General features: G+C 43.9%; 1 protein-coding gene across 1 annotated transcript; it reads left to right on the forward strand.

Annotated features, from left to right (window-relative positions):
* The first annotated feature begins 2,645 nt into the window (after window positions 1–2,645).
* Window positions 2,646–21,672, forward strand: kcnv1 (potassium voltage-gated channel modifier subfamily V member 1). Its single transcript, XM_033641439.2, has 4 exons — window positions 2,646–2,838; window positions 11,618–11,927; window positions 15,635–16,302; window positions 20,513–21,672. The coding sequence occupies exons 2-4, from the start codon at window positions 11,635–11,637 to the stop codon at window positions 21,037–21,039; spliced, it is 1,488 nt and encodes a 495-aa protein (XP_033497330.2). The 5' UTR covers window positions 2,646–2,838; window positions 11,618–11,634; the 3' UTR covers window positions 21,040–21,672.
* The last annotated feature ends 205 nt before the right edge of the window (window positions 21,673–21,877 follow it).

Consider the following 21,877-nt stretch of genomic DNA (forward strand, 5'->3'; position numbering starts at 1 on the left):
TCCAGATGGCTGCTACCTTTTTTTTTTTAGTTTTGAGGAGACATGTACTTTTGTCTAAATGTAATATAGTATCTGACAAAGTCAGAAAAAGTCAACAGAATCAGAAGATGATGAAGAATTGAAGCCTTTTCGACTTGTGGACATCTTTGTGTTCATCACCCTGAGTGAGTTCATCTCTAAAATTTGCTTTGCATTCTGTCAGAAACAGAAAGTTAAAGTTTACAGTCAGGAGGCTGCATCACACATCAAACTGTCCATCCATGTAGGCTATAAAGAGAACTAGGGTTGTGAACTCGAGTCACTCGACTTGGACTTGAGCCAGACTTCAGTCACAAATTAGATGACTTAAGACTTGACAAAATGAAAAAAGACATTTTACTCTGGATTTACATAAAGACAATGTGGTTAAATCTCAAAGGAAGGAGAAGAGGAGGAGACGAAGAGGGGAGAAAGGGACAAAATGTGTCAATGTGTAGTTCTTTGTTTTAGCCACTAGATGGCGACACTTAACTGGCAGACAAAAAAGATGCAGCTGTGGCAGCTAGAACTTGACGAGAAACGGGACCACTTTGGAAATAAATAAGACAAGCAAATCTGCTTACTGCAGCAATCTGCAGGGTTAGAGAAAAGGTCACAGTTGCAGAAGCCAAAAGATGAGGAACAATAGCTGTATAGGCTGACTGAAGGTGATTCACACCTGCCTAAACAAACCACACTGAGGGGGCGAACAAACTTGAATTCGATTAAACCGAACCAAACAGGACAGGTGTGAAAACACCCTGGGATTCCAGACACAGCTTAAATCGAGTGAGTGACTGCTCATGCTGCTGGAGCACCAATTTGCACTGTCATGTCTTTCTTCAAGAGGTTCCAAAGCAAAAAAGAAAGAAAGCTGACTTTGTAAAGCAAGAAAACAATAAATAAAAAAACTTACAAGATGTGTCAGAGAGACATGGATCATGGCTTGGGAAGGGAAGGGCGGGGGACCGACAGAGACTGCTTATGCTTAGGACCTAAAATTTGCTGCTGTGCCCCTGCATGCCTCCCTTGCGTTTGTCTCATCAATTTTGGCACTCATTAAAAAGCAGATGTTTAAGAGGGAGGCGTGTAAGGATGTGACTGGGCCAGCCCAGTGTCAATTAAGAAAACAACTATGGGTCGATATACATGTTTTATGAACCAGTCAGACAAAAAAAGAATGGAAAAGAGAGACAGTAGTCCATCCATCCATCCATCCATCCATCCATCCATCCATCCATCCAGGCGTCCCTCTTCCCAGCAAAGCTTTCCAGCTCCTCCTGGGGGACCCCAAGGTGTTTCCAGGCTAGATGAAATATGCAATTACTCAAGTGTGTTCAAGGACTGCCCAAGGGCCTCCTACTACTGGGATGTGCCCAGGGGATCCTAGTGAGATGCCCAAACCACCTCAACTGACCCCTTTTGACACGAAGGAGCAGCAGCTCTACTCCAAGCTCACTCCGGGTGTCCGAGCTCCTCCCCCTATCTCGAAAGCTGAGCCCAGACACCTCACGGAGGAACCTCATTTCGACTGCTTGTATCCGCGATCTCATTCTTCCTGTCACTACCCAGAGCTCATGACCATAGGTGAGGGTTGGGACGTAGATGGACCAGTAAACTGAAAGCTTCGCCTTCTGGCTCAGCACCCTCTTCAACACGACGGTCCGATGCAGCGCCTGCATCACTGCAGACGCTGTGCCAAACCACCGATTTATCTCACTCGTGAACAAGACCCTGAGATACTTGAACTCCCTCCCTTGGGTCAGTAACTCCCTCCCAACCCGGAGAGGGCAATCCATCGGTTTCCGGCAGAGAACCATGGCCTCAGATTTGGAGGTACTGACTCATCCTGACTGCTTTACAGTTGGCTGCAAACTGCCCCAGTGCATGCTGGAGGTGGTGATTATAGTTTAACGGCGCCTGGCAGCATCAGGGGGAAACACCGTGGGAAAAGGACGAAACTTAAGATGGCAAAAGTCAGAATGGGGCAGGCAGGAGCGGATGGTGGATGGGTCCAACAAACATTGACTTTCACCCGAGAGAGGGGTGTTCACATCCCGTAAGACTGTAAAGCCAAAACTTGTTCTTTTTTCCTAAACCCAACCATGTGTGTTTGCTGTTGAAGGAAAAACTTGGCAGTGCTGTACTGACGTAGTGCTTTTATTTTGAAAGAGACTGTATGTTAACGTTAAATTTTTACTGTGCAAACTGAAGTGTATTTTGAAAGAAGACAATGCATGTAACAGGCAGAACTTGAGACAGTGTCCCAGTACGTCAACAACCAGCACACCCAGGGTACCTTGCATGTCGTATGTGAACGTGGAAAGTCCATGACCAAGCGCGTCAGTATGTGACGAGGTCACAGTGAGAACGTGTTGAATATGTGCGTAATGTGTGTGTTGAATGCAGGACTTTTACTTGTAACAGAGTATTTCTGCACGGTGGTATCACTGCTTTTACTTTAGTAAAATTTCTGAGTACTTCTGCCACACTGCATAAAAGTGGGAATAGTCTGCCTCCTCCTCCTCCTCCTGCTGTGTGTCATTAATCACCTCTCATACCTTCCACCGCTCTATTTTAAACCTGCACCGCGAAGCTCAGAGAGCAGCAGAGAGCTGAGGGTCCGGAGCTGCTTCCTTCACCCTGCTGTCTGTCTGTCCTGATCTGATCTGGAGACTTCTTCCTGCACCTGTATTCTCCGTTGTTGTCATCATGTGATCATTTCTAGAAACATTTAATTTGATCTGGATTTTGACTTTGCACCAGGATTTTTGTGGAGATGTGGAGTCCTCATCAAACAAAGATCCTCAGTTAGAGCAGGTAAGATTCACCAGCTGGGTTTTCCTCATCATGACTCTGAGGAAGCTTTAATTTGTAATCTCTCACTTAATGGTACAAACTGTGGTGTCAATGTTGAATGTGCATGGTTGGAAGCTGTAACTCAGTGCAGAAAATATGACATCTCTGATCATTAAGCCCACTAATAATCATATTTGTGACATGGTTAGAAATCAGTTACAAGGATTTAACTAATTTTATTGGATGTTAAAAAGTCTCAGCAGCAGGAAACATTAATAAAAACATCCTGCAGAAACTAAACTCATTTAAAGACATGACAGAACTTATCATTAGCTGTTAACCTAAAAAATTACAGAGGGCAAAAATAATGAAACAAAACATTGCAAAACATCTTTGGATAATAATGAGCACAGGAGTCGTCTTGTCATTGAGAGACTCTGAATGTAAAAGTTTTATTAAATCTTTTCTTTTTTAAAACTGTTTTAGTCATTTAAGTCCAATAAACTTTAAGAGCTTTACACAGAGGCTGTTTAATTATATTGAAAACATGTACATACATGAATAAATCATGTAGATCCTCGAGCTATGACCTTTAATCAGACCATATACCTTTTTCTTTGTTTTCTTTATTCATCACATGTTAAAATATGCACACGTATGCTGATATTTTAATGAGTAACAGCACAATCTCACAATGAGAGACAGTTAAGTGGTTTCATGCTGAATGTAATCAAATCATCAATCATTCTCAGCAGAAAACTCCACAAAGCTTCCTCGTACAAAGAGTTGCTCCTGCTGACGAGATTCTTAGAAAATACTTAGAATTGTGCCATTTTCTTAGAATTTTCCCTTAAAGTTAAGATTAGCCCCTTGTGAAGATGAAAGTCATCTTAGCCCTTAAAAAAGCTCCTAAGGTGAAAAACTGTCAGGAGCAGGGAGGAGAAAGCTTAAGAATTTCTTAATAAGGGGAGAAAATGGTGGAAACACAAAGAGGTCGGAGGAATATTCTCAAAACACTGGATGACAGTGAGTAAATGAAACGCTACAGATTAGATCGTGTGAGGATAATATGTGTGGTCGATCTCATTAGGGACATGCACACATTTCCCACCTAAAACTATAACACCAGTCTGTCTCAACCTTCCATCAGCAGTGATCACACTAACAATGACAACACTTTCACAGTCAGCAGGTCATTTCATTTCCACTGGGGTCCTGTCCAAATACCCACACTTGCGCTCTGAGGTCTTCCCTGAAGTGCACTTGCCGAAAGTGCAGTTAGGGGCGTAAGTGCGCAAGGGACCGACGCTGTTTAAAAAGGAGAATTGGGACAGTTGTGTACACGTCACTTCCATTTGGGTCCAGCTGGTCCGTCTCCTAGGAGACGAAACATGGCGTTAGAGGAAATAACGTTGTTCGCAGCAGTGTTGCTGCAAATGATAAGTAGATACAATCAGCGAATGATGAGGAGGATTAGGAGCCGCAGGAGAAGGCGGCATCTACATCAGATCCAAGTATTGATGCTGATGCCCAACCAACAGGTAAATTAAATTCAATTTTACTCTTGAATTTACCTGTTAATAATGTGTATATTAGCTGTAACGTCTTTTTTTTACTCTACCGTTAACGTAGCCTAGATTACCGTCATTCCTATTAAAATGTTTTTTTGCTTGGATAAATTGTGGAAAATTGTGATATAAAATAAACTACAAAGACATACGGTAATAAAATAATAATAATTAAAGACACAATCAAAACTGTAAAGTGATGTGGACTGTCGTACAAACCTCCAGGCAACTGTAAACTGTATATTATTTCATAATTAACGCCCTGTCATGTATTATTAAGTCAACATAGCATGTTGTTTGACGTTATGTTCCTCTAACGGTTGTTGTCAGTCGGATTTAACGGCTCGCGGACACGTCAGTTACCGTTTGAAGATGGTGAGTTGTACCGGCCAGCTGTGCAGTGTTCGGGCGTCACGACGCTACGGAGGAATTGGGTAAAATCCTTCAACGAAGTGAGGTCTGATGCGCACTTTCGGAAGGGGTGCATTAAGGGTGCAGGTTTGCACCCCTTGATAACAACAGAAGACAATTGGGACACCCTACGCACTTGCGCCTCTTAGCGGTAGCGCTCAATTAAGGGGCACAAGGGTGCAAGTGCGGGTATTTGGACAGAGCCTGGGTGTCCTCACCTTGCAGGCTCACAGAGGGTGTGTCTGTGACAACCAATCACATCTGTTAAAAGAATGCATCACACCTAGCAACAGGGTCAACCACACCTTCTCACTGAGGTAGAAGTTTCCTTCCCTTCTTTGCTCAAAGTCAGCGTTGCCAGGTGTACGATAATTATCGTATTTGTACGATAATTTGGCCCTCTGTACGATGTACGATCAATAATCCCAAAAAAGGCCAAATGTACGATAATTTGACCATTTCATGAATGTGTGGTTGTAATCAGTATGCCAGAGTTTTTTTGTGAGCCCTGAAGGCATCTGTTCCCATGTGACATGTTTCCAGCCAATCGCACTTTGCTTAGTGTGAGATACGGGTGACGTTTGTCTCTGAACAATGAGCATGATTGGCTGAACGGTCAGCTGTACCCGCCCCACGAGGCGTTAGGACCCGTCAGGAAGTCGAGCGGGAATGAGATTCAAAACAGAAGAAGAAGAAGAGGAAAAACAGAAGCAAGGAAAATGGAAAAAAAGTAAACACTAGACTGACTATATTTGCCTATAGCGCATCAGTAGGATTGTTATTTTGGTTACAATGGATGTACGATAATTTCCCTCAAAATAGGATCATTTTGAGTCTCTGGTACGATAATCCTACATTTCCCACCTGACAACGCTGCTCAGAGTCGCTCTGTGAACTTTCCTGAATCACTCCTAAGCTCGGACTCCTTGCTAAAGATGTTTAGGCCAAGTTAGCAGCTCTGCGAGAGGATTCTCAGAAGGTTTGTGAATACGGCCCCTGGCCAAGACAGCAGCACACATAGAGTTACAGCCATATAACCACACAATAAAATACACAAAGGATACACCAATGTACACTGACAAGAACCAAGGGACTCATTCATCCTTGTGCTTATGAGAACTTTAAAATCAGGCCGAGAGATTTGGAGATTACTCCAGGTGAGAGGAGCAGAGCACAGGAAAGCTGGGAAAAAGATGAGTTTGCCTTTATGAATTGTTTTTTACTGGTGTGTCACATGTGATGAAGGCCATTAAAAGGGCTAGTAAACAATAGAAAGCAGCATGGAGGTCGGTGAAAATGTTACAGTGGTTACTTCTTTTTAATATCTGTAATTTATTCAGTCTCTTTCTCAAACTCTGTGCCAACTACAGTACATTGGCATCGATGTTAGAACACTGCTTGGGTGGAGATGGATGGTATTTTGTGGCGGGCCGTCATTGCATCTTGTTGGTAAAGGTGCTAAAATTAGTGCGTCCACCCCAGAGTTGTATTTCCATCACTGCCAGTCAGAGCCAATCAGAGCTGGAGCCCATAAATTCAGATGACTGGTGATACATTTTCCCAACCAGCCAGCAGGCTCCAACCTGGACCGCTCTGGCTTTGTGTGTGCACCACTATGTAGTGTAACTGAGTTTCCTATTTCTCACCTCGAATGTTTTCAGAAACATGTTTTAGCTTACTGTTTAACTGCTGGCCGCCATATTGTTTCTGGTAGATAAAGGGCTCCAAGATGGCACCCATGTAGTCCGATGGAGTTGCTTGCCTGGCACATACACCAAAAAAAGTTTTTAGCTTCCCGATAACTTCCACAGTATGGGGTCCACTGAATATGCATAGTAGTGTTCTCCAAGGTGTCCTCTCAACAGTTTTACAGACATCTCTTTTACAATGGTGGTTTATAATACATGTGGAAGTATCCACATCCCCTAGGGGCATGGATGACGGGCCCACTTTGGAAAATGTTGTCCCTGTCGTATAGAATATAGAGAACTGGACCCAAAAGTGTGACTCAGACAGCTGTTCAGTTTAAAGTGGATGTATTCTCAGTAAAGCAAGAAGGGGTGTCTCGGGTTGATCCAAGGCACTCGGGGGAAACAGGGCAGGTCGAGCAGGGCTGGAAACAGGTTTGCAGGCAAACAGGTGACCAGTGAGTGTGGATCTGAGGCACAGAGAAACAAGGTTTAGGAAGCCAAGAGGAAAAAAGCAACCAGAGCAAACAGGCCGTCGTTAGTGCCACAAGGTAGACTGAAGGATCTGGCAGAGACTGGGGCTGCAGGCTGGGGTTGATTAGTGGATGGCTTTCAGGTGGTGTTGGACTAAGAGTCTCATCCTACTCTCTAATGTGCTATGTGTGAGCTCAGTCCTGCGTGTTCTTTAATGAAGCAATAGGAGAAGATATTCGGTCTCAGTTAATGTAGTTTATTAAGCAGTAAAGGAATAAAATTACAGAGCTCTGGGTCTCAACTTCACGTCCCTGACGAACAACAAAGGTGTGTCAGTTCACGAAGTCTGACCTCCTGTCCTTTCCCTGACCCAGCATATTTGAGCGTAACAGAGTGTCATTGTGCACGCAAGGCGTTGTCCTCTTCTCATTGGCAGTTCCACTTCCTCCTTCACCACACCACGCCCCTGCCTCGTGTTAATCTGACTCCTTCCCGCTGGCGGTGGGGGCGTGGTTCCTGTTTTGAAAGACAAGAGAACAACACAACTCCCTACACGTACTGTACCTTACTATCTGTATATCACTTTCTATTCTTTTTACCATATATGAAACTAATTATCTAAGCATTGCGGTATGTGCTCCTCAGACTTCATGTCTCTTCCTCTCCTGTACTTCTCCACTTCTGCAAAGCAAACACATTCAGATCAGCTGAAATCATCTCAGTATTCTCATTGTTCACACATCTAAAACTTATATAGTGAAACACAACTTATAGTAAAACACATAAAATCATTCTATTCCCAACAGTGAGCAGACAGATTGGCAGCAGGACTGATGAGAGCCACGCCCCGACACACAGACACAGAGAGAGACAAATGAGGAACCACATGAAACAAAGAGGAGGGGGGGAAACAGCTGACACATGAGGGATGAAGGAAAGGCACAGACAGTCCACGGCTGGCCTCGCTGACAGTCACATACTCTTTCTCAAGTTGCCCTCAGGATTGAATGAATAAATGAAAAATATAATTTTCACTCATGATTTGATCTGAAATACGTTGCAGTATTTTCGTCAGTCAGTGTTTGATTTGACTTTTCTCTGATCTTTCATCTGAGGGCATTTTCTCTGCCTCTGCCTGTGAGTATATACACTCACTGGCCACTTCATTAGGTTCAGCTGCTCATTAACACAAATATCTAATCAGCCAATCACGTGGCAGCAACTCAGTGTATTTAGTCATGTAGACATGGTGAAGACAAGCTGCTGAAGTTCAAACTGAGCATTAGAATGATGAAGAAAGGTGATTTAAGTGACTTTGAACGTGGCATGGTTGTTGGTGCCAGACGGGTTGGTCTGAGTATTTACTGGGATTTTCAGCACAACCATCTCTAGGGTTTACAGAGGATGGTCCCAAAAAGAGAAAATATCCAGTGAGCCAAAATGCCTTGTTGATGCCAGAGGTCAGAGGAGAATGGCCAGACTGGTTCAAGATGATAGAAAGGCAACAGGAAGTCAAATAAGCACTGGTTCCAACCAAGGTGTGCAGAAGAGCATCTCTGAAGCAACAACACCTTGTCCAACCTTGAAGCAGACGGGCTACAGCAGCAGAAGACCACACCAGGTGCCACTCCTGTCAGCTAACAACAGGAAACTGAGGCTACAATTCACATGGGTTTTCTCACCAAAACTGGACAATAGAAGATTGGAAAAACCACATTCAGATGGAAGCATGGATCCATCCTGCCTTGTATCAACGCTTCAGGCTGCTGCTGGTGGTGTAATGGTGTGGGGGAGATTTTCTTAGTACCAACTGAGCATGGTTTAAACACCACAGCCTACCTGAGTATTGTTGCTGAGCGTGTCCATCCCTTTATGACCACAGTGTAACCATCTTCTGATGGCTACTTCCAGCAGGATAACGCACCATGTCACAAAGCTCACATCATCTCAAACATGACAATGAGTTCACTGTACTCCAATGGCCTCCACAGTCACCAGATCTCAGTCCAATAGAGCAAGAATTAAAAAGGGGGTCCAACCAGGAACTAGCAAGGTGTACCTAATAAAGTGGCTATTGAGTATATAAAAGCAAAGTTAAGAAATCCCACTAAATTGTTAGGGGAAGTAATTTCATCCTTTGATTTTGATTTTGCTCAACACACTGTGGAAAATGTCGTCTCCCTGCCCAGTAACCTCATGTCTGGCCTGGGAGTGAATGCCAACTGTAACCTTTCCCATGAAGCACAAAAGCTGTTGTGATGTTAGTGGGTGTTTTTTGTGGGACTTTAGCTGTTACTTCCATAGAACTTCAAAAAACAGGAGTTTTACGAGTATTTTCACACTTTTACTTACATAAAGGATCTGAGTGCTTCCTCCACCACTGGTTGACACTGAACTGATTCCTCCCTTGTTCTTTTGTGGACAGTGATTACCCACCTGCATCAGGAGCGCCTGTTTTGTGTCACATCGCTGTCAGATTCCATCTTTCCTTGTCCTGTCTCAGCACACAGTGATGCCTGTGTGCTCATACTGTTGTTGGGTCACCACTGCTTGTTAAAACCACTTCCTGTCAGACAGGGAGCATGTTATAAGTGATGAGTTTCACGCCGTATTTATGTTTTCACACATCAGAATCAAACTCAGGAGAGCAGCTGCTGCATATTTCATGATCTGGATAAACAGATTCAAATAAACAGCAGGCTCCCACACATCCTGGGCCCCTGACAGCAGCTCACTCGGGGCCCTGAGAGAATGAAGGTCTACAATTACTGCATGTTTAATTCAGTCCCATCTCGTCACTGCAGAGGGACAAAACTGTGGAGTTTCTCTGTTTCCCTTCGCTGACCCAAAACTTGGAATGTGTGCATGTGCGGCCGTCAGTCTGTCACCCCACCTCAGCTTCTGCTCAAATGGCCTCATGGAATATTCAGTGTAAGAATTAGTGAGATGACAGCGTTAGACAGAGGCACCTAGCAAAAGGGAATGAATGATCACAGGAATAGTAGCATTAGATCTATTAATTAGGTAAGCCAGCTAAAATATTTAAAAACTGCAGCAGCCAGAGATCTGCGAGAAGTAGGACACTACCAGAGGCTTCGTCTCTCTGTGTTTCTCATCTCATGGATTTGTCTTTGAGCTTTCTCCTCTCTTTGTGTCCGTCTGTCCTCCCTCTTTTTGTCTTTAATTGACTCATTCTTGCTGAGCTGTTTTAACTGAGGTTAAGTGAGGATTTTCTGAAAAGAGCTTCTTTAAAACATCTCTGGATCTCGAACAGCAGCAACGGCAGCACTATAATACTACTGCTACGACTAGTTTACTATGATGTATTATAGACAAAACACTCATCTTATAATTTACACATTATTTACAAGAAAACATATTAAAGAATACAAATGGAGAAACATTAGGGAATAAAGTACTTCCGCTGGGAAATCATTAGGGCTAGCCTGTGGAATAACCGCAGGTACCAGCCCTGGAAATTAACCTGACTCCTGTCTGACTGCGGAGCGTAGACACTTCCTGTCTCTGTCCTTTCAAATTAAAGTCACACATGGTCCAGTCATATAGGTTTGGATTTATTTTGACAAGGTGCAGCTCCTAATAGAGTTTCACTTTTATTTGTTTTTTCTGCGACTAAGTGACCACTGAAATCTTGCCAACTAATGACCTTTCGGGTCAACTACCATTTGGTTGACTTTTGAGGGGCAGCCCTAGAAATCAAAAGATAAAATGTGCATAGATCAGTTTTGAGTGGACATTGTGTCACAGCGTGCAGATACCTGGAATAAAAATGTGTGCTTGTGCCACTGGATGTCAGACCAGGAATACAAAAAAGAGAATTTTTACTGAGGACGCTGTTTGAAGCTAAACGAAGACCCTGATGTTTGCTAGAATTTAATGTAAACAAAAAATCTACATAATTTTCACATATGCAATTCATAAAGCCCTACAGATACAGCATGAAATAATATTTAGGCCTATATTTACATCCACCTTTTGGCAGTAGTAATTACATCGTTCTAAAATGCATCAAACAATAAAACAAAGTTAATATCAACCGAGCCCTTGAAGTGCAGTTAGCCGTCAACTTTTATTTTATGTCCTTTCTCGAAATCGCTGTTTACAAACACAAAAAGCCTCTGTGAAATGTGTTTTTAGGGAGAGATGTAATGTTGATGATTTATTAAGGCTTTGTGTCTCAAGGCTCTTCTGCCCCCTGGTGGTCAAACAATCATTTAATAAAGCTTTAACGGGGCGATCACACAGAAATGAGACGCTAGAGACGCGGACGCTTCAAAGATGCTTGAAACGCTGTAAGTGCTTATTCAATGTTGCTAGCTACTGGCGTCTGACGCTCAAAAAAGTTGAAAATATTTAAACTTTTCAGCGTCTACACGCGTCTAGAAATGCGCGTCTAAAATGAAGTGTCTACAAAAAAGACACTGGAAAAACACCCGTTTGAAAAGACGCTTGAACGCCGGTCAGACGCACCGTATCATAGGAAAACAATTGTTTTACTGGCGTCGCGCTTCTAGCGTTTCATCTCTGTGTGATCGCCCCCTAAGGTTTCTTGGTCTTCTGCGTTTCCTCTAAATATTCTGGTTTCAAGTAAACTCTTGTTTTTGTTTCGACTCCTCTCACTCTTCACCTCTTCACCAGCTCCGCCCTCCTCCACCATGAGCCTCACCTCCAGCTCGGTGGCGGCGGCGGAGCTTTACAGCAACAGCCCATCCCCGATGTCTCTGAACTCCAGTGTTTTCTTCAGCGAGGTCAGAGACACGCTCGACTTTTTCATCATCAACGTTGGGGGAAGTCGCTACGTGCTATCGCAGGAGCTGCTGGCATCCTACCCAGAGACCCGGCTGGGGAAGCTGGCCTGCTGCAGCCGAGACTCCGTGCTGGAGCTCTGCGATGACGCCAACTTCCTTGAGAATGAGTTCTTCTTTGACCGGAACTCACAGACCTTCCAGTAGGTGGCGCCTTGTTCTCTTACCTGAGACACGCATGATGACCTGTTGTGATAATAACAATGTCGAAAATATCCAAAACACATGCGAACACTATCCGGGCTGGAAGTCTTGAACAGTGGTCAGCAGCTTGGCAGGCGGCTCGCCAGCATTCGCTGGCAACTTCTCTAATGTTTTGAAAAACTTAAAAGTGCACAGATAGTAAGCTGATTTATGTACTCAGAAGTAATAAGATAATTTCAAAGAGTGCAGTGGCAGATTGATAACTATGTTTTTTAAAGTAAATATTATAAATAAATGTGTAAGAACTACGTAAAGAAATAAACATCTACACTAGCTGTGTCTCAATTCACGGGCTGCAGCCTTCAAGGGCTGCATTTGAAGACCGTTTGCGTCACATCGGCACAACCAAGCCCATCTCATTTCGAAGGCTCCTTTAAATGCGGCTGAGAAATGCAGCCTTCTTTCCCAGAATTTGGAGGCTACAACAGGTCAGGGGAGAACAGGGCGAAACTGTTTGGTTTGGCTGATGTGGTCTTCGATGGACATGGTATAAGCAGCTTATACACACACAGAACACTGAAATCTGTCATGTTGCAGCATGTTTTTAGTAAATGAACCTTATCCTTCATATAAAACATAGTTTATTACACGTCTAAGGGAGCTTCTGAAAACAACAGGTCACACCTGAACTGTGATCACCTGATGCTTCTGCTGTGTTTCTGCCTCGAGTCAAACATCAGTCTGAGTCACGGCAGCGCCTGATGTTCAAACTGGGGGATGTTCCCACAGGTGTGCTGTCAGCTCTCATTAACTCACGATGTCCTGACGGCCTTTAAACTGTGAGGACTGTTCTTCCATACGGCTCACAAGCCAAAATAAACTCTAGGCTCTGAGCTCAGCACAGACATGAGACATTATTTCTTTCTTTCTGTTATTTCAGATGACAAATACCTGCATTGTCTTTCATGTAAAAGTGTTACAGTCGAGCTTCTTAAAGATTATTTTTGGGGCTTTTTTGATAGGACAGTGTTAGTGTGAAAGGGGGATGACATGCAGCAAAGGGCTGGAGGTTGACATCGAAGCTAAGGCAGCTGCAGCAAAGACGCAGCCTTTATACGTTGGGCGCCTGCTCTAGCAGGTGAGGCCCTTGGCCCCCCACAGCAGAGCTTCTTGTTTCAGACTAACTGAGATGAACCGCCATGTGCTGTACACTTAATAAAAAAACAACCCCACAAGATAACCCTCTGTGCACCCAGTGTTGGGGAGTCCTCCACTGCCTCCATTTTGTGAGTTATTTTCTCAGTAACTATTTCCTCCTGATACACAAACTTTTGTTTGGTGTGCATTTTTAATTATTTTTCCCAGTGTTTTTGGATCAGTAGGACCTGAAGATTATAAAAAACTCGTTGTCAATGATAATTACATCCCAGTGTCCTCAAACGAGACGATAAAGTCCCAATGTCCTCAAATGAGACGATTCTTAAGTCACAATGTCCTCAAACGAGATGATTCTTTAATCCCAGTGTCCTCAAATGAGACGATTCTTAAGTCCCAATGTCCTCAAACGAGACGATTCTTTAATCCCAGTGTCCTCAAATGAGACGATTCTTTAATCCCAGTGTCCTCAAATGAGACGATTCTTAAGTCCCAATGTCCTCAAACGAGACGATTCTTTAATCCCAGTGTCCTCAAATGAGACGATTCTTAAGTCCCAATGTCCTCAAACGAGACGATTCTTTAATCCCAGTGTCCTCAAATGAGACGATTCTTTAATCCCAATGTCCTCAAATGAGACGATTCTTTAATCCCAGTGTCCTCAAATGAGACGATTCTTAAGTCCCAATGTCCTCAAACGAGACGATTCTTTAATCCCAGTGTCCTCAAATGAGACGATTCTTAAGTCCCAATGTCCTCAAACGAGACGATTCTTTAATCCCAGTGTCCTCAAATGAGACGATTCTTTAATCCCAATGTCCTCAAATGAGACGATTCTTTAATCCCAGTGTCCTCAAATGAGACGATTCTTAAGTCCCAATGTCCTCAAACGAGACGATTCTTTAATCCCAGTGTCCTCAAATGAGACGATTCTTAAGTCCCAATGTCCTCAAACGAGACGATTCTTTAATCCCAGTGTCCTCAAATGAGACGATTCTTTAATCCCAGTGTCCTCAAACGAGACGATTCTTTAATCCCAGTGTCCTCAAACGAGACGACATTTAAGTCCCAATGTCCTCAAACAAGACGATTCTTTAATCCCAGTGTCCTCAAATGAGACGATTCTTAAGTCCCAATGTCCTCAAACGAGACGATTCTTTAATCCCAGTGTCCTCAAATGAGACGATTCTTAAGTCCCAATGTCCTCAAACAAGACGACATTTAAGTCCCAATGTCCTCAAACGAGACGATAAAGTCCCAATGTCCTCAAACAAGACGATTCTTTAATCCCAGTGTCCTCAAATGAGATGATTCTTAAGTCCCAATGTCCTCAAACGAGACGATTCTTTAATCCCAGTGTCCTCAAATGAGACGATTCTTTAATCCCAGTGTCCTCAAACGAGACGATTCTTTAATCCCAGTGTCCTCAAATGAGATGATTCTTAAGTCCCAATGTCCTCAAACGAGACGATAAAGTCCCAATGTCCTCAAACAAGACGATTCTTTAATCCCAGTGTCCTCAAATGAGATGATTCTTAAGTCCCAATGTCCTCAAACGAGACGATTCTTTAATCCCAGTGTCCTCAAATGAGACGACATTTAAGTCCCAATGTCCTCAAACAAGACGATTCTTCCGTCCCGATGTCCTCAAATGAGACGATTCTTTAATCCCAGTGTCCTCAAATGAGACGACATTTAAGTCCCAATGTCCTCAAACGAGACGATTCTTTAATCCCAGTGTCCTCAAATGAGACGACATTTAAGTCCCAATGTCCTCAAACAAGACGATTCTTCCGTCCCGATGTCCTCAAATGAGATGATAAAGTCCCAATGTCCTCAAGCAAGTCAATAATAAACTCCCAATGTCCTCAAACGAGACGATAAAGTCCCAATGTCCTCAAACGAGACAATAAAGTCCCAATGTCCTCAAATGAGATGATAAAGTTCCAATGTCCTCAAATGAGATGATAAAGTCCCAATGTCCTCAAGCAAGACAATAATAAACTCCCATTGTCCTCAAATGAGACGATAATTAAGTCCTGATGTCCTCAAACTAGACGATAAAGTCTCAGTGTCCTCAAATGAGACAATAATAAAGTCCCAGTGTCCTCAAACGAGACGATAATTAAGTCCTGATGTCCTCAAACGAGTATTTCCCACAGCGTCTTAGCTTGTTACTCTTGTTAAACTTGGTCAGATTTGTTGCCATATCAAACTACTTATTAATCAGAATTAAACACTTTCAGCCATACAATGTGATCATGTTTTGGACTGTGTCCACTTTTGCGTTGTGATCGGCTGCAGGCTGACTTGGCAGAGATGGCTGCCATCTTGTTGGCACAAAAAAGTGTCCATGAACGAGGACAAGAGGTTAGGTGAAGTTAAGTCGAACGAAGAGTAGGGTCAAGTTAACCCAAAACATGATGACCTCATATGAGGACACAGGGTCTCAGGAGGATAAGACTTATGGACGAAGTCCTCTGTAAACTTGTAGTTTATATGTCTGAGCTGACGGAGTGCTTCCTGTCTCTCTGTGTGTCTTTGCTGACAGGTATGTGATGAACTATTACCGGACAGGTCACCTGCACGTAAGGGAGGAGCTGTGTGAGATCTCTTTCCTGCAGGAGATCGAGTACTGGGGCATCGATGAGCTTCGCATCAACCCCTGCTGCCGCGAGCGTTACTACCGCCACAAGGAGCAGAAGGAGACCCTCGACATACAGCGAGAGTTTGAGCCCGAGGATAGTGATGAGGACTTTGTGGGTGCCGCCTGCCCGGCTCTCCGCCGGCGCCTGTGGGACCTGCTGGAGAAACCCGAATCATCGCGTGCTGCTCGCACCTTTGGCTCACTCTCAATCTTCTTTGTGGTGTTGTCGGTCATCAACATGGTGCTCATCTCGCTGGACTTAGGGGAGGACTTCGGAGTGAGCGACGTGGGTATTGGTGCACCGCTGCTTTTCGATGCCCTGGAGTACGTGTGTGTGGTGTGGTTCACTGGAGAGCTGGCGCTTCGGTTTCTCTGCGTGAGGGATAAGTGTCGCTTCAGTCGAAGTATTCCTAACGTGATCGACCTGCTGGCCATCCTGCCGTTCTATGTGACTCTGGCAGTGGAGAGCCTCCACGGAGGATCCACAGAGCTGGAGAACGTGGGCCGTGTGGTGCAGGTCCTCCGACTCCTCAGGTCACTCCGAATGTTGAAGCTTGGACGACACTCGACAGGTAAAGAGGCAAAGGCAGTTGGGGCTGACAGTGGGGTGAAAACATGTCTCTTAGTTTAGCAGGTTAGCATGCTGAGGAAGCCCCTACTCTCTCCCCAAAATATACATCTTTTGGCACAGCGTACGCACAATTTCACGCGCGAATGACACAAGATATTCATGCGTGTGAACCACCATCCCAAAGAGAGACACAAAGTGAGGCTCAGCTTTACGTTTGAAATTTATTCATGGGGGAAAGCTAAGGGGTTTTTTTGAAGTAAAAGAGTAAACAAGAACAAGATGTGGGTCATTTTTAAAAATAGACATCAAAAAGCTCAGATAAAAACTCAGAACTGGACATCTGGCAATACACGCAGCCTTATCTGAGCAGGTGAACAACTTTGCTCAAGGGCACATGATCAGCGACACGACTGTGTTTCCCATTCAGTTTCCCTCCACATGTGTTCCCAGCCTGTCAGGGAACGTTAAGTACATGATGTGAGCAGCCGGAGAGAAAGAAATTGAAATTGTCCTCGGTGAGGAGCTGCTGCTGTGAGATTACAGCCAGGAAGGTTTTCTGAGGATGACAAAGACGAGGAAAAAACATATTGATTCATATTTTGGCAAATTCCTTCAGGGGACGGAGGGAGGAGAGTGTGTGAGTGTGTGTGTGTCAGACTGGGACGCATGATTGCTTTGATCTGAGTGATTTTTGGGAAGGATGATGATCCCTGGACTCAACTCATGAATACTGAAGGAGAACATGGAGGGAGAGTGGGAGGTGATGGGAGAAAAGAGAAGTGAAGGCAAGAGGAGGCTTCAACAGCATCAAGTCTGTCTTAATACAATATTAACATGCCATATGTGTGCTGAGAGGGTCAGAGATCATTCCTCATGTTCATACTGTATGTGAAGCAAATCGTTTATTTAAAGCAGTCTGAATATTACCTAACCAAGTGAGCGTCGCTGTCTGTCCACATCGACTTGCAGAGATCCAAGGGGAGAGGAGGTAGCAACACAACTCCACCTAATGGAGGCTGACGACGCCCCAGATTCAAACGTCCAAAAACACATAACTGAAACCACAAAATATCTCCATACTGCTCGTCCATAGTGATCCAAGTGTCCTGAAGCCCCGACATGTCAGAGAGATATTTTGTGGTTTCAATTATGTGTTTTAGGATGTTTGAATCTGGGGCGCCGTCAGCCTCCATTAGGTGGAGTTGTGTTGCTACCTCCTCTCCCCTTGGATCTCTGCAAGTGTTGTGAGGACTCTAAAACTTCACCTGAGCCTCCCTCGGCATATGGGTGAGTAGATAATGGCTGAATTTTCATTTTTGGGTGCACTATCCCTTTAAGTAATTTTGGGGGATGAATGTCTCACATGTTTGGAGAAAGCCATCATACCTGTGAGCTGTGAGTGCACAGCAGCATGTAAACAGCTCCGGTGTGACACTGTCGGAGGACTCACAGCTGCAGACACGAGGACAAGATGACAGCAACTTCAGCGTCTCTCTTCATCTGTGTGCATGAATATGACATGAAAACAACATGGCTGATTCTGCAGCATATTTAGTCATATGTTCTGTTTAACAACTCTCCTTTCAGAAGGGTCAGACTGAAGCTCAGCACATGAGAAAAAAAAATGAATGAAAGAAAGCAGAGTTGGATGTCTGCTCAGATGTACAGGAGCCCAGAGGGACAAACTTAAGACACACCTGATTAAGCTTTTGTTAAATTTTAGAGGTTGAAAAAGTCTTAGTTTTTTTAAAAATTTCATATTGACTTTTACACTTGGAACTCTTAAAACTGAAAGCAAACTAATATGAACAGATTTGCTCTGATTCAGTTTCTTAAATCTTTGCAAATGTAAAACTTCCCGCAGACACTCTTTGTCGTCCGTGCTTTATGAACTCACTTCAAATCCTCCTTAAACTAGACATCAAAGCTCATTTCTTGTTCCCTCGGAGGAGAATAGAGAGGTGACAAGTCATTCTGGGGTGTGAACGTCAGCCCTGTGAGCGCCTCACATCTGGGTGTATTTATACATTTGCTGTTTCGTCTTTCTGCCACTTGTTATTTTCTCCTCGCTGAACACCGTCATTCCTTCGCCTCACTCGGAAATTAAAACGGAGACTTGAGAATGAAATGAAGAGAGGATCACAGGCTGTCACTCAACTGACGAAGGAGAGGAGTAACACATAGCAGAGTTTCTCTCCAAAATGAGACAAACCGTCGCTCTGACAGAAAGAGCCTTTGTGGATTAGTGATGATCTGCACCTCCATTTTAGAATTATGATTATTTTTCTGCAGTGTCTGTAGATAAATGTAAACAGAAAAAACTGGCAACAGTGAGGTAAACACCGAATAGTGTCAAACCTTCCAAATACACTTTTGATTAAATCTGTATTCTGTATTTGTATCCATGTTACCTTAATCTCTGGCTTTGAAAACCATCTAGCATCAGCTCTGTTTAAAGCATTTCACGCTTTTAAATTGATCCAGTGATAGTGCACATCCTTTTCACCTTTTCATCACTCATAATACGAATGAAAGTTTATACTACTGCAGGATATAAACCTGTAGAGGCTACTTTAATGCACCAAAGTCTCTGTCCACAAATACATTACCAGTAAAAATGTGGTATGGCCTTAATTAAATGTTCACTGTGATGGATTTTCCAAATCATTTTCAGGTTTCTGGAAGTTGATTTTCACAGCACACTAAGATGAATAGAAGACTTTAGTTGTTTGGATCGGCTGCCTGTTCCACTTCAACTGAGGCTGAAGGAGCAGCAGCTCCCTCCAAATGTCTGTGCTCCTCACCCTATCTCTAATGCAGCATCAAATTGACACTGTACCCTACGCCCAGAAAGTAACTACACATCGCAGCAACACAGACCTCCTGTCTGTCTCTGTAAGCTGAAACCATTTCCCTCAGTGGAAACAAAGCTTTGATTTACTTTAATTTCACAGATAAGAAACAATAAATTGTGAAGACAATAAAGCCTCCACAAAAATAGCATTTTAAGTCTTGTGTGTGATTTATCCTGGCTTCATATGAGCAGAGGAAATCTCTGCTAGCTGCTAGGCTGATTTATACAATGTAAAATGCCATAGGCTGGCGCTAATAACGTTAGCATGTTGTATTTGTGGGGAAAACGTGTTTAGTATAAGACAGTTGTTTTGTCAGTGAACCTTGTGAGCTGTAATGGAGCTGAATTTTGTAACGTTACCTTTGTTAAATGTTGCTGTTGTTCCTGGTTTTATATGAGTATAGAAAAAAGTCTGCTAGCTGCTAGGCTAATTTATACAATGTAAAATGCCATAGGCTTGTGCTAAAAACATTAGCATGAGACGTGTTTAATGTGTGTTTAATGTGTCTTTTGAATCAACTAAACTTTACAGCACTTCACAGAATCTCCGCTGATGACTAGTGTTCTGGAGGTGTAACTGCAGAGTGACACAGACACACCACTGCACAAGTATAAATGCTCAAAACGGCGTAGGCCACATGCGTAGGCTCTGCCACACAAGTATAAATGTCCCTCAAGGTTGAGCCCAGCGACCCCACAGAGAAAATTAATTTTGGCCGTCTGTATTTGCAATCTCATTCTTTCGGTCACTACCAATGGGAACTTTCTAGGGTATATAATAAAATATAAGGCTGCCAAAGCACCGGTCTTCCTCCAATGCTGACACAGATTCATTGACTGTTGCTGTTTTTGAGCTCAGATGAACTCTTTTGCATCAGATCCTGCCACCTTCAGGTGATTTTGAGACTCCGGTGGTTTTGCTTAGAGTGTTTTTGAGTAGGAGTTGACCAGAGTTCCAGACCATATTCTTGGCCCACGACCAAAGCGTGGGCACAATGTTTTCACAGCAACACTGTCAGGTCCGGATGGCGTTAACAGCAGTAATTGCCGAATGAGTGGCTCCATTAGCTAGCTCCCACCAGACCCAGTTGGTGCACAGTGCAGTAAACTCAAGAGTGGTAAAATTAACCTATAGACAGGCGTAACTACCCACAAATACTCTCTGTGGTTAACTGATTAACGGTTAATCGTTGACATCCTGACCTCAGTTAATAGTCATCACAAATAAAGATCATAACACTTTGTGTGACGCCATGAATTCACAGACAGAACTGTCGGAGGGAAGAATGTTTTCATCTGGAAAATGTTGAAATGCGTTGTGTTGATAAAACATTCCTCTGTCCTCATGTCTGTCCAGGTCTCAAGTCTCTGGGTTTGACCATCGCTCAGTGCTACGAGGAGGTCGGCCTCCTGCTCCTCTTCCTCGGTGTTGGCATCTCCATCTTCGCCACAGTGGTCTTCACCCTGGAGCACGACCTTCCCGCCACCACCTTCACCAGCGTGCCGGCCGCTTGGTGGTGGGCGACCACCTCCATGACCACGGTTGGCTATGGAGACATCCGGCCCGACACAGCTGTGGGGAAGGTGCTGGCCTTCCTTTGCATCCTGTCTGGGATCCTGATCCTGGCGCTCCCCATCGCCATCATCAACGAGCGCTTCTCCGCCTGCTACTTTACTCTGAAAGTGAAGGAGGCAGCGATGCGGCAAGGAGAGATGCTGAAGAGGCTGGCTCGCGGCTCAGTGGGGGGGGTGGTCGAGGGGGGAGTGGGAGGAGGCGTGAACCTGAGGGACGCCTACGCCCGGAGCGTTCTGGACATGTTGAAGCTGCATGGGCGAGAGAGGGCGAGCACCCGGAGCAGTGGAGGAGAAGAGCTGTGGTGGTAGAACCAGGAGACTTGGACCAGTCCAGAACTGATGTTCCCATGTTCTTGTGTGTAAGCAGACAACATAAAAGAACAAATGAACCCACTTTTTCATAGAACTCTGATAACAGGAATCAAATGGAACGATCCCTGACATGCTACAACCACTCTTTACTGGTGAAAAACAGGCAAATGTCACATTTTAGGTTCCCAGCAATATGTTTTCTATTTTATTTCACAGTAGTTTCCTGTAACAGCCAAATGACTCCAGCCCTTTGATTTTCTCTTGGAAGAAAAATGATAATTCAGTGAAGCAATGAAGATAATAGAAATTTTAGTAACCCTAACATGTATTTTGGTTCAAGCGTTCTGGACATTTCACAGTGTGTCGTGTGTTGTCAGACAACATGATTTGTTGCCACGTTAACCCTTGACTCAGTGGGGGAAAACTATGTCCGTGCTCCTGTTGTGTTTTTATGTCTACATCACATCTGTGTCCACCAGCCCTCTCTTCAGAGAGTACACATGCATTAATAAGTGTTGAGTAGAAGTCGGTTTCAAAGCCTACAGGCTGTTTTTTGGTCATGGTACCTTCTGAGTTCTCTTGTATAGTTTATGTTATCACTCTGTGACTCAGTCATGCAATAAAGGACATTCTTCTGTGGGTCAGAGTGGTCTTTTGAAATATCACAGTGATGGCCTGAAGGCAGGAATAACAACACTGACCTGTGAGCTGCTGCCACCGTGTTTTCTGCCTTATCACAGTGCTGCTTTTAGATTAGCTGCTGTGTGTGGATTTAAATATTATTTCTCTTTCCGAAGAATTTCACAGAATGTTGAATCACAACTTAAAGTCAGAA

Source organism: Epinephelus lanceolatus, chromosome 10 (genome assembly GCF_041903045.1).
Source record: "Epinephelus lanceolatus isolate andai-2023 chromosome 10, ASM4190304v1, whole genome shotgun sequence".
Lineage (NCBI taxonomy): Eukaryota > Metazoa > Chordata > Actinopteri > Perciformes > Serranidae > Epinephelus > Epinephelus lanceolatus.